This window comes from Electrona antarctica, assembly GCF_951216825.1.
Source record: "Electrona antarctica genome assembly, chromosome: 8".
Lineage (NCBI taxonomy): Eukaryota > Metazoa > Chordata > Actinopteri > Myctophiformes > Myctophidae > Electrona > Electrona antarctica.
This window is the reverse complement of record NC_136789.1, coordinates 21,633,637-21,647,141: the sequence shown is the minus strand read 5'-3', so window position 1 is coordinate 21,647,141 and position 13,505 is coordinate 21,633,637. Positions and strand designations below refer to the sequence as shown.

General features: G+C 44.3%; 2 protein-coding genes across 3 annotated transcripts; one reads left to right on the top strand and one right to left on the bottom strand.

Moving 5' to 3' along the window:
* Nucleotides 1-786: 786 nt before the first annotated feature.
* Nucleotides 787-3,191, bottom strand: LOC306928604 (ubiquitin domain-containing protein 2-like). 2 transcript variants are annotated; one of them, XM_079508840.1, is made up of 2 exons: nt 3,154-3,191; nt 787-2,311 (listed from the first exon to the last, which is right to left on the bottom strand). In XM_079508840.1, the coding sequence occupies exon 2, from the start codon at nt 2,232-2,234 to the stop codon at nt 1,815-1,817; it is 420 nt and encodes a 139-aa protein (XP_079364966.1). In that variant the 5' UTR covers nt 2,235-2,311; nt 3,154-3,191; the 3' UTR covers nt 787-1,814. The 2 variants fall into 2 exon arrangements, with proteins under 2 accessions (XP_079364966.1, XP_079364965.1); XM_079508839.1 differs by having other exon boundaries at nt 3,159-3,186.
* Nucleotides 3,192-3,262: 71 nt separating this feature from the next.
* On the top strand, nt 3,263-11,981 carry LOC306928598 (carboxy-terminal kinesin 2-like). The gene is made up of 17 exons (XM_079508833.1): nt 3,263-3,333; nt 3,505-3,537; nt 3,657-3,764; nt 5,159-5,252; nt 5,427-5,486; nt 6,393-6,612; nt 6,891-7,056; nt 7,279-7,467; nt 8,048-8,161; nt 9,110-9,193; nt 9,283-9,480; nt 10,265-10,429; nt 10,587-10,725; nt 10,926-11,065; nt 11,212-11,285; nt 11,417-11,492; nt 11,803-11,981. The coding sequence occupies exons 2-17, from the start codon at nt 3,532-3,534 to the stop codon at nt 11,845-11,847; spliced, it is 1,878 nt and encodes a 625-aa protein (XP_079364959.1). The 5' UTR covers nt 3,263-3,333; nt 3,505-3,531; the 3' UTR covers nt 11,848-11,981.
* Nucleotides 11,982-13,505: the final 1,524 nt, after the last annotated feature.

Genomic DNA, 13,505 nt, shown 5'->3' with positions numbered 1-13,505 from the left:
GTGAGGAAAAACACAACTGGAACACAGAGAAAGAAAGGCCAAGCAGAGACAGGATCCAGCAGGAGTAGAAATCTTGAGCAATTTAATTAAAAACATTCTATTTCATCAAAATATGCAACCATTTCTTAAATAACATAACAACATGCATCTTCTTTCCCTGCGAAAGAAAATGCATCGAACGCTTTACATTTCCCGCGGGCGCACAGAAACATGTATAATGCACGCGCACGCACACGCGTGCACCGACACAGGCACCGACTTTATGTTAACCTGTTACGTGATTGTATTGTTACGTGGAGTGAAACGGAGTATATAAGTATACTGTATACTGGCAGTTGAGTAACACCCCCCCCCCCCTCCCCCTCCCACTCCTCATGTTAACTGCAGTACAAAGCGCATTCCACAGTTCACCTACTGTACGTACTGTACTTCAAGAGGAAGGACACAGACTGCCTGTTAGCGCTAGGGCTGGCCGATATGTTTTCCAATGACCTCATACTGAAATTATTATATTGTACTATATATATTGATAACATCGTTTTTTTCCCACCCTAAAAAGACTTTTCAGAAATGGCTAAAATTGCTTATCTACAAGCTCACAAGTCGTTTTGCGACGCGTTATGAGCCTGTAGATCGGCCATTTTCAATGACGTTTTATAAAACCAGGAAACACTTTATGGCATATCATGATATTACGGTATTCAAAATCCCAGATGATATGTAGTTTCATAGCACGATATTGATTAGAATATTGATATATTGGCCAGCCCTATAGTCAACACAGTATATTCCCAACAGAAAGAAACGGTGACCATTGGTACAGCCCAGTTATTTTCACATGGGTATTAACTGTTCCATGTAGCCGCACTTCCTTCTATATAAATACCGTCCCTCTGTGGGGGGTTAGAAAATGTAAAAAAGAATGAACAGCTACACCAGGATAATTGAAAACACTTTCTTTGCGAAAGTAAATTGGACATTGAAATGTATCATCGTTCTACCGTGATGGCAGATGAATCCATACAGCATACAGGACATTGATTCTCAACATTTTTTATTTCAAGGACCCCAAGTTTGCTATGCATTAGGGCCCCGGACCCCCATTTGATACTATTTTTATCTATCCCAATCTACACCGTAAAATCCTCAGTATTTTAACTCTACGAGTGTATAAATGGACTTGTAATGGTTTGCTTGGTTCCATTTTTACACTCTCAGAGTTACTTTACCATAAGGGCCCATTTGTTTCCTAATTATAGATAATTTAGCTGGGGACCACCTGGAACCTACTCAACTCAAGGACCCCTGGGGGTCCCCGGACCTCACGTTGAGAACCAGCGATATAGGAAACAGTCAGGAGAACACTGCTCGGCCAGTAGAGTAGCTAATGAACAGAAGGATATAGACAGAAACAGTTGGGAACACAAGCGTCGCTAATGAACCCTTTTTCACTTTCAGCACCGACTGACAAAAGTTCTATTCCTTTTGGTTTCCATAGGAACAAGTCTTTTTTGTTTTTTAAAGACTTCCAAAAAAAAGTTCAAAAAAGGTCTATGTGTAAAACCAGGAGGAAGGCTCCTTTCTCAATCCCAGAGTCCTTCGCTCCGGCGGACAGCCAACCCTCATCCCCGCCTACTTTTCCCTGCATGCCTTTACGAAAACAGCTAGGCGAGCAGGAGTGCAAGAAGAAGAGAACAGAAAAGCCCAGAAGAAGAGTGTCAGGACAGAAAAAATAAACCTTCTTCTCATCCCTGCGTCTTCCTCCTCCATGCCAGTCAGTGACAGTGCGTTTCTCCATCTCCCGGCCCAAGTTCTCAGTTCTCCACCGGCGTCGGCTCCTGAGGCAGAGCCGGCCCGCCTTCTGTCGCAGCCGCGCATGCAGAGGGCTCCGGCGGCTCCGCCTGTGGCGGCTGACTGAGGATCACCTGCACCACATACTCCTTGGAGATGTTGAGCTGCTCCAGGCGCAGCCGGTCCGTCAGCGGCCGGCCCGAGAAGAACCAGCGCTGTGTGCAGGGAGCCACGCCCTCCTGTGCCTGCAGCCGGCGCTTCATGGCGCCCACAGTGTCGCTGCAGCGGACCGCCAGGCGCAGATCGCGGCCCGAGGAGAGGCGCAGCCGCAGCAGGCACTCGCCTCCGGAGGTCCCCTCGCTCCCGCTGCCCGCCGAGGGATCCGCCACCGAGGAAGAGTCCGGGTCGGAGCCGTCCGGCTCGTCGGAGTGCTCCTCGATCATGTTGACGGGCGGCGACAGGCAGTAGACGGGCAGCTGGTAGCGATTCCCCAGCTCGTCGTAACACTCGGTCAATGCTCCTGGAACGGGAGGGAGAGTGGCAGGATGATTTATTGGATTACTTTGAATTGAAATCAATAAATGGAGCAACCCCAGACGGGTGACAAATTAAAGGAAGAGCCAACGTAAAGTGTCAGGACAGCTTCAGTCCTCGTCCCTCTGCTCTGCCGGAGGGATGGAACACCATTCACAAAAGATATTCCCTCATTTGATGTTTTGATGATAATTATGGTGGTGGAGAGCTCTGTCTAACACGTTTTGTTCTCAAATCTCCCATGTCTCAAGTGGGTTGAGAGAGAGAGAGCTGGTGACTGTGAAGGCCATAGCATTATGATTGGCACCATTTCCACACTCAGTGACTCCATTCAGTGACTCAATGTGCTTCATCGTAGGAACATGGTGCAGAATAACTTTGTATTGATTTGCACTGAGTGACCGTTCCCTTTAAGTACACAAGTGGCCCGGAAAATAACCCCCATGGCATAACAGAGCCACCAGACCCCTTTACTGTGATAAAGGGTTCATCATTCAGGTCTTGTACAGTTCTCTTGGCGTATGCCGCACACGCACTCGCCCACTTGAAGAGTGGGGTCAAGAATATACAGTAGTCAAGGATGACTCATCTGAATCACTTTTTTCCAGTTTTCCACATCTCTGTAGGCCACTCCAGAGACTTGTTTTTGCACCAATGAACTCCCAAATGTGCAATTGTCTTTTTAATAACAATAAGAGTAATGCAACCCTATATACAGTAACATCCCTTTCCATGTAGTCATCTACAGACTGTAGAAAAGAGTTGTCCTATAGTGAGCAACAGCAAGCAACCCTCCCCCTGGCCTATTACATGATTGGATCCACCCACCTCACCTGCTGTCATTCTCTCTCAATCCCTAATCACACCTGCTCTCACTACCTCCTCAATCAGTGGCCTGCTATATATACACTGCCTGAGTTCCTGCCCATTAGGTTATTGTATGTTAGCTGCAACAAGTGACAACTCAACCCGAGAGCTATCTGTCAGCAGTAAACTGAAGCGAACACGGTAGGAAAACTATTTTTATTTTATTATTAATCTACACATTATTCACAACGGGCAATCGCGGTACTGATTTCTGTCTCATGTTGATGAAAATGTTAGTTTGTTTCTAAATTGCCTACTGATGTACCATATACTGTGCAGTGAGTTAACATTAACAATCGCCTTCTCTGTTAGGAAGAACATCAAGAGCAAACGAACACAATGGAGGTGGGTCACCGTTGGTGTTAAATGTATTTACCCGACACGGTCTATCGTGGTAAATTTCTTTTCTCGGTGGTTCTTTGCTCTAAGATTTAACTTAAATATTTGTGCATAATATACAACAGAACGCAGATCTGCCCAAGTCCATCTCGCGTCTCCCTTTGCCAATGAGCTCCACAAAGAGACCGATCCTGGCCAACTCTCCAGACAACCATGAAAGCCAGCCTGCCCAGGTTTGTGTTGCTTTTGATTGAAATATGTATTAACAGTTTGCAGAATCACAGTACATTTCAACTCGAGTACAAACTCAATACAAAGACTGAGTCTTTGTATGTGAGTGGACGACCCAGTTAAGCATTACACTTGTTTACAAGAGGGTCCACCTTGTTCAATTCATAAAAACATTTAGAGACTTACAAATGGACACTTCTATATAGTCAAAGAACAGGAATTCATCATAAGGGAGGTAAAAAGGGAAAAGAAACGTATACAGTTAGGGGAAAAAGGGGTGGGGGGGGGATTCAGATTTTACGGAGGCCAGTTTCGAATTGCAACCGTCCGTAGGTGCCCTTTGAGAGCGGTTTTGAAGGAGTCAAGGGATTTGCAGACTGTTGGTAGGGCGTTCCACATTTTGGTGGCATAGGAGCGAAAATAATTTAGTCCCTTGTTTGTGCCGAATCTGGGTTGTACATGGTTTGTTGCACTCCCTCTGGTGTTGTGGGTGTGGACTTTGTTAACATTAAGGAAGTATCTAGACAGGTACATGGGTATCTTGGTGGTGTATCGAATCTTGTGGACCAGACCCATTGCAAGATGCTGTACTCTGTCGTCGACCCTAAGCCATTCCAGCCTGTCAAAGTGGGCAGGGGTGAGGCCAAGTAGGAGCCTGACCAGTTTGTTTTGGGAAGTCTGGAGCCTAGTTTTGAGGTAGCCTGGCTAATAAGCCAGACTAATATCACACAACACTGTCGCGGTATATCAGTCTGGGCTGGCTCCACTTGGATTTCATTTCCCGGGGAACATTTTCTCTTTGACGCAATTGGTCAGAGCTACTGTCAGTCAAAAGTCTCAAGCATTGAACGTCACTGTACCAAAGCCCGCCCATATTGCATACCGTGTCCCGATTGGTCCGACCTGTTCTCGATTGTAGGAAAGAGGCGTGCTACTGAGCCTCGCCAGACCGAAATCCGCTGGTAGGCAACTTTTTTTTGCCAACGGCTGATTCGGTCTGGTTTATTAACCAGGCTAGTTTTGAGGTGCTGTGGTACCAGAAGATGCATGCATAGTCAAAGAAACCTTGTACGAGGGCTCCTGTTAAGGTGTTTTTGTTGACCAGTGAGGAGATCTTGTAAAGGAATCTTGTTCTTTGGTTGACTTTTTTGATTATGTTGGTGGCCATTTTATCACCGGAAAGATTAGCCTCCAGGATGGAACCTAGGTAGGTAATTTCATCTTTATGTGTGATAACATGTAAACACGCAACTTGCAAACACTCGTCGGAACTACTGAAGTTTTTTTTGTGAATGACTTTAATTTCCTGCTGAATATCACTACCACAAGGGCTGGGAAAAAGTTGTGGTTGTACTATGTTCTGACCCCTAACCCATTATTGATGCCGTTTCTGCAGAAAAGGCAGCGCAATGAGCCAGAGGTACCAAAGGTAGCAGCCACTATCGTAGGCACCGAGAGACTCCCAGCGGCCAGTGCCAGACCCCCTGTGTGTAAGTTCACCATACACTGAAAATCCTCAGTGTGAGACTGTCACTGTGTACTGTATACAAATATAACTAAACCAACCATCTTCAGGACTGTCTTTCATTTGACAAGAATTTAAGCTTTTTGTTATGAATAAGTTAAAAAATGAAGTAACCACTGCCACCCTCCGTGCCTTTCAGCTAAACCAGCCAGAGCCATGGGCCATCCTGCTGCCACTGTTGCTGCTGGGCCTTCTAGAGGTGAGTTGTCTGAAACATGCGATCTAACCTCGCGTCACCAGGATTTCCCCCCTGGAGGAAAGCCTAGTCGGAGTTACAAAATTGCTGTGTGATCTGGTCTGTACTCTGGAGTGGATCATATCGTTATGTCATGTTGTAGTCATCAGGCCGGAATCCTCAATCTGGAACTTCATTGCCCTCAAACCAGAAGAATAACAATAAGCGTGACTCGTTCTCTCGTAGCCTGCAGCTTTTATGGGGAAAAATCGATTTGAGGGCCTGACTACAAAACAATGACTACAACATGATGTAACGATATCATGGGCTCCCGACCAGATCATAAACCCGAAAAGGAATGCTGTCCAGGCTAGCTGTTATCAGCTAATTTGTTACATTAAGTCTGACTGCAGAGGTTAAACTCTGTCAGCTCTAGGCCACCCATCAACAATGGGAATGGATGATTTTAATTGTCAAAGTGTTAACATGAGGCACAACAACCTAAATTGGGTAACCTAAATTAATCTTCCCACACCTTGATAGCAACCCTAGTCTTTGACTTTGTGCAGTTTGTTAATGGACATTTTGGACACTGTCTGAGGCGTTTACGCGCTGCGCAGAGCCCAGGAAGGCCTCAAGTAATTTGATTACACCCCAGTAGCTCTGGGTGTCTGCCAGAGACCCATGTTGTCTTTGTGCTGCCCTGCAACAAAATGGCCTAGCCCCTGCTCTTATGCCTGAACCGTGGTTAATGGGTCCAACACCAAAGCCATCTTTTGGCTTTATTTGCACTTAGTTCATTACATTGTTAACTTAACTAGTTGGTATAAAAGTAATTAAAAATAACACTTGTGTGATGTGAGCGGCACCTTGATGATTTAGAGCGGTTAATGGCACAGCTAAAAAAACAAACATTTTGATGTCCTACAGGTGCAGCTGCTAAAAGGCCTGCAGCCACAGTTCCAAAAGCAGGTGTGTCAGCTGGAACAAAGCGACCTAGCTGGGACTTAAAAGGCAAGGTTGCTGATATGCAGGGCAAGCTCACTGCATATCAGCATAAAGTAAAGTCCTCTGATCAGAGCAATGAGTCGCTCAAGGCTGCAGTGACCGAGAAGGACGTCATCATCAGAGCACAGCAGAGTCGGCTCAGGTATGTCTTATCACTAGGGGTGTAATCAATAGTTTGATCCTAGACTAATTATTATAATATGAAAATGGACATTTAAGTTGATTACAATGAATACCGTATGTACCAGTATGCAAATATGATACACACAAGCCAAACTTATTTTCATTTAACAAAAAGGTTGATCTACAAAGCTATGACACCAGGTTCAAAGTGCTTAAATATAACTGCCAGACAATGTCTGTTTTTGGCCAATGTTGGTTGGCTGAAGAAAAATAAAAAATCCTGCCCTTTCCCATCAGTGAGTGTGAGGCTGAGCTGAAAGTCCTGTATGGGGTTCAAGCTGATCTCCAAAACATGACCAGCAACAATAGAGAGATGGAGAGACAGCTGTTGCACCTGGAGCAGGAGCACAAGGCTACAGAGACCCTTGCAGAAGATCTGGAAAGGGAGCTGCAGTCTCTAAAGGTAAGCTTTTCATTACCACACCATTTCCAATAAATAAAGCCTCTGAACTTGAACACACTTGTCTCATTTGCTTTCCCCACCCAAGGTTCGCAACTTCACATATGGTCAAGCCAAGGGTTCAAAGTCATGACCTTTTAACAGCCTAGATTAAAAAAATAAAAATGCAGATGGAAGCCTGTCTAAAACCATGGTTCTTAAAATGTCTCTCTGCTTCTCTCAAAGGTGAAGCTGTCTGTGGCCGAGTCCAGCCTGGCTTGTACCCAGACAAACCTCACTTGTACACAGACAACACTCAGAGAGACTGAGGAGAAGCTGACCTCTTGCCAGGAGACGGTAGCCCGACAGAGGGATGAGATCCACTCTGGCGAGATGGCGCGACGGTGCCTACACAACGTCATCCAGGAACTCAAGGCAAGTTTTTAGCATTGTAGGGCTCTGTCTGCATATAAGGAGAGAAGTGTTTGCCACTCCATAGACGTGCGTGCATGCGTGATGTGCCTATAATTATGAATTGCATTCAGTAATGAGCATCAGTTGTATTGCTGATATCTTTAGAACTGTAAATGGGACAAATTGTGTGCAGCCTTTCTTTCCCTAGGTGCCAGTCTGTCTCGTAGTCTAAGGCGCAGTCGAATGCCCCCCTCCCCCTCACACAACACAATGTTGTGTCAAACCATGTGACCTCCATTGGAAATGCATTGGGCGGCCATGACACAACACAAAATGCATCCAAAGTGCACCCTAAGTGTAGAGTAGACGGTCACAGAACTTGTCGCTGTTCTGTCCATTGTGGGTAGAATATGAGCCACTCCTTTCTGGTTAGTTTGTAAGAGTCGGGTCCCCCATTTATAATAAATTGGTTTGTTTACATTTAATAAGTGTTACTGTATCTCATTTCTTAATGTGCCTATTAGTCTTAGTATGTATGGGGAAATGTCTTTTACCCTGTCATGTTTTGAATTCAATTATTCAAACTGGTTTCCTTCTATAGGGGAACATCAGAGTTTTCTGTCGAGTGCGCCCTCTTCTGGCTGGAGGGATGGGTGGCCACATCCAGCTCCCTGCCCATGATGACAAGACCTTGATTCTGGCCAAGAGTGAGGAGGTGAGTCCATTATGCCTATATTGGTTAGACAAGCGGTTCCCAAACTGGTTTTATGCTGGTGCTGGCGGCGGTGGCTCAGGGGTAGAGTTTCCGGATGGTAACCGCAAGGTCGCCAGTTCGAACCCGGGCTCCCCCAGAGTTGGTGTCGAAGTGTCCTTGAGCAAGACACTGAACCCCTAATTGCTCCTGATGTGCTGGTTGGTACCTTGCATGGTTTCCGCCGCCATCGGTGTATGTGTGTGACTGTAATGCACAGTCTATGTAAAGCGCCTTGGATAAAGGTGCTATATAAATGCACCATTTACCATTTATGCTGTTTAGCGCAAATGGCTAAATCTGGTAAAACACTGTTGTAAGGAGATGTATAGAGCAGCTGCAGGAGTATACAGCAGCTGCATGTCTCTCAGTGCAGTGATGCACTGATTATTTTCCATAATCATATTACAAATGTATAATTTCCGGCCAAATACAACGAGACTGAGTTGATGATTGAACTGTTATTCAAGTGTTGCGGTCAAGTCTGAACCCATGTCCAAATCTAGAGTCCTATATTAGATGACTGACCCCATGAAGTCTGAACTAGAGCTCTTCACACTTTCACAGGTCCAAAAAGAGGTCCCAAAATGTATCTGACATTTTACCGATTCCGACCCGCTCCGAAAACATTTTCAGTTAAACCAAACCCGAATGGATCCGTGACAATTTCGTCCGATTCCGACCTGTGCGGTTCTCTCTCGGGTCCACTTGGGTATTTTCGTTATCGGGGACCCGGTGAAAGCTCTAGTCTGAACTACATTGGGGCCAACCTGTAATTGCAGTAGACCTCATTTTGTCATCACTGGATTCATATTGGCAATGTTAGTTTTTATTTTATTTTTATACCTGCATTCTCTTATCACTGCCTCCATAAACAATGGACATAACATCAACTTTTTTTTAATCCTTCAGTCTCATACAGGTCGTACAGATACGCAGAAGAACTACTCCTTCTCCTTTGACAAGGTCTTTGGGCCCCATTCCTCGCAGCAAGAGGTATTTATATACTCTTACTCACTCATTGTCCTGTTATGGTGAGACATCTTAATTTTGCTGTTTATTTATTTTGGCTGTCCTTCCTCCAGGTCTTTGAAGAGCTCTCCCTCCTCATACAGTCGGCCCTGGATGGTTACAACGTTTGCTGTTTTGCGTACGGCCAGACGGGGAGCGGCAAAACGCACACCATGGAGGGAGAAGACTCAGAAGATGGCTGGGGAGTCATTCCACGGGCAGTGCAGCAGGTGTTTACGGCAGCAAGGAAACTGGAGGAGCAAGGCTGGCAGGTTGGTCACCCTGTGCATTTTTCTTTTTGAGTGGTGCAACCACTCCAAGGAACAGCAATGTCCGTGTTAACCTGTGTGTGTGTGTGTGACTATGTGTTAACCTATGTTTGTGTTGTGACTCATGTGTGAGTCATGAGTACCAGTAGGGGCGCTGTCGTGCCAGAAACGGAGAGAGAGATAGAGAGGGGGGGGGGGGGGGGGTCTGATGGGAGTTTAAATTGTAATATCCTTGCACAATGTGAGTCTGGGGGTGGTCTGATGGAAGTTTAAATTCCTTGGGATTAGGTTTTGAAGTAACTTATAGAGCATGGGTTTTCAACCGGTAGTCCGGAGGTATTGCAGGTGGTCCCATTGGCTATCTTCAGTTTAAAAGTACTTTATTTATAAATCAGTGTTTCATACAACCAGCTGTCGGCCTATTTGACAGTGCAGTGCAGAAACATAATTGCTTTGATGCATAACAAGCATCACAGCTGAATACAGACACACACCTGTCCTCAGAGTCTGGAGTCGTTTCTCTCAAAGCCCTCGAATATGATTAAAGATTGTTGTTATGGTATCTCATGCTCAATTCTTTTCCCATATCTTTGATTTGCGGGACAGTAGTGCTATTTCCGGACTGTTCCAAGAGATGTGGGACGGGTGGTCAGCCCAATAGTGGTGGTCCCCAGGTTGCTCTTAGTCAGAATGGTGGTCCCTGGGTCAAAATCGGTTACAACCCCCTGCTATAGAGCATCCTATTTGTGGAGGAAAGTTCTCACCTAATACTCCTTGTTTCCCCCAGTTCTCCTTCACAGCAAGTTTCGTAGAGATTTACAATGAGACTCTGCGTGACTTGCTCTACACCGGCATGGCCAGCAACCGGCCTGAGCACGAGATCCGGAAGTCTGCCGACAACACTGGAACCGTAACAAACCTTACATACAAGAAGGTCACTTCAGAGGACCAGGTACAGCACACTTATTTCTATGGTCTGTAGTTGTTACATAGCCACTTAACTTTCAACCTGGTATTGAAATGTGTTGAGCATGATGTGGCACTTCATGTAAATGCTCATTTATCTCCCAAGCTGACTAAAGATGCCAATTATATTCCCCAATTGTCAGGTGATCGATCTGATGGCCCTGGCGAACCAGAATCGTGCCACCGCTCAGACCTCTGTCAATGACCGCTCCTCTCGCTCCCACTCAGTGTTCCAGCTTGACATCGGGGGAGAGAACACAGGCAGGGACCTGAAGTGCAACTGTGAGTACTTTATTAAGGTCAGATGACCGTTGCTTGTCATTCCCAGTCTCTCCACTGTCCTATCGAAGGCAGAAAAGCCCCAAGGCCCAAAAAAGACACAATTTCTTGACTTATCTTTTTTTTCTTTTTGGGGCGGTCTGTGTTTTGCACGTTTGTCTCAATCACACTTTCTTATTGCTGACTTGTATTCATCTGTACAGCCACCCTATGCCTGGTGGACTTGGCTGGTAGTGAGCGTGTTCAGAAGAGCCAGGCACAAGGTGATCGCTTCAAAGAGATGACGGCCATTAACGGCTCACTCACCAAGCTGGGCATTGTCATCACTGCCCTGGCAAACAAGGTCTGTCATTCTCTGAACCCTCCACTCAGTTGTATGAAATTATGAATGCTACTCTACTTTATGCTACTTTAATTTCCAATCTGTTGCTTTTTGACTGGAGCTTCTGTTTTGGGCCAGGCTAAAACCATATTTTCCTTGTGTTCCAGGAGAATTTCATTCCATACAGGAATTCCAAACTGACTTATCTTCTTCAGGGATGTTTGGGAGGAAACAGCAAAACGTGAGTTTGAACCTGGAGACCACAATTATTCTGAAATCCACAAATGTCAAATTTAGTTTAGAGTTAACTAGTTTGTCTTGGAACACTGTCGGGATGCATTACATGACCTGATCTTTTTCTCACCCCATCAGGCTGATGTTTGCCAACATCTCCCCAGAGACTGACAACTTTGGGGAGACTTTGAACTCCCTGAGGTTTGCTAGCAAGGTGGGTAGTACTCATCTACTGTATTTCTTGAGCACACATTGTAACTGCTTAAACTGGGTTTCAGGCTGCTAGCCAAACACAATTTGGTGTCTCCATGGAAACCAAACTTAATTTAAGCGCAGTATAAGATTTGAAAATGTATGTAAAATTGCTCATGATTCTATATTTGGGAAAACCAACACTAAAATATATTAAGCAGATACTTTCTTTTTGAAAAGTTAACCGATATGCTTCTCGTGTTGCTGCGGCTTGTTTTGACATTTGTTCATTCAGTGTTTGGTCTTCAATGTAACATTCTGTTCTCTTCCAGGTTAATTGCTGTGTCATTGGCACGGCTTCAGCAAATAGGAAGTAGTCGTCGTCGGGATTATTGTACTTTATGGGGAAACCAAGCAGCAGTTTTTAAAACATTTTAATTTGAAAATGTCTTTAATTTCTTTTTTTGAACGTTTTAATTGACTTTTTCAATAAAAGTTTTTGGACAAAGTTCTGTGTATTCTGGAAAGTTGTTTAATCGGTACACATATTTGCGCAAAGGCTATATGACGGTCAAACGCATATTTTTGGTGTGTGCAAACCCTTAGGTTGACAACTGGTTATTTGTATTGCCATATTGTTCTTGCTTAATGTAAATCACTCTGGAAATGATACAGCAAATTGACATTTCTCCCCAAATACTCCTAATACTACGGCAGCAGTGTGTTGGTGTATATGTAGATATAAAACAGGCAGACGGCTATATATTTTTTTTTCTCCCTCATTGCCAAAGTGACTTTTCTTTCTTGAAAACCATATTTGACCTCAGCAATTATGCTGTGAGGAAGTGCAACATTTTAATGGGAAATACCTTGGAAACAAACTCTGACATCCCGTTAGTCTGGACATATATGGATTTTGCGTGCGGTTAACCTAACATTACTTAAGTTTTAGTCCACTTGCCAGAATGTGAACCTGGACATTTTCAGTACCCTAATGTTTTGTTAGAAATGTTGAGTATGGGTCCCCAGCATTTAGAAACTGCCAGATGCTAACTTGCATATGTTATATATTTTCATAATTAGCATAATAAGCTGGGGTATCATTGACAACCTATAAAAATTCAAATTTGTATTATGCTTTAAGTGGAATGTGACGTGTCAAACTAGGGGTTTTTCATTATTCTGAATCCATTGCAAGAATTCATTTTGCATGGAAAAACACAGGGCTATATATAATAGGCACTTGCCCAACTGTGCTGATCAACCTCATCACATTTGTTATGACGGCTATAACCGTTTTTAGCCAAAGGAGTGTTTCATGCAAAGCTAATGCTTACAATGGAATCGGAAACATGAAAACCCTCAGTTTGACATGCCACTTAAAGCACAATGGAATTTTGAAAATGTTGCCATATATAGGTTGTCAATGATACCCCAGCTAATTATTAAAATTACACAACATGCAAGTTAGCATCCGGCAGTTTCTAAATGCTGGGGACCCATACAATATTTCTAACAAAACTATAGGGTACTCAAAATGTCCAGGTTCACAAAGGGGCTCTATGGGCTGGCAAGTAGACTTATTTAGGGTTAGGGATATAGGTAGTCATGAGGTTAGGGATAGGGTCTGAATTATATCACTGAAATGTGGGAAACCATCCTTGCTGTATTAGTCAATGATCAGTCATGGAAGGAGGTTAAACAGAAAATTCAAGATGTTTTCAAGACTTGTCACTTGGAAAGAGTGGGAAGATGTACTTACACTTACAGTCTAGATTTCAAAGATTAGTACACAGTATTATAGAAAGGTGTTTAAAGCTACCAACTATCCCATCAATGGAGGTATTAAGGCTAAAGATGGAAAAGTGTATGATTTAGGACATTAGCCAAACTGATAATGAACAGAACCTAAAACGAGTTTATCATGTTTATGGTCATGGGGGTAGGGGAACACTCAAAGTTGCTGTTACTGTAGGCTACTAAGTGGTGGGGGCCTGGGGTGGAGTGTGGGGTGCTGTTAAAACCAGGACTGTAG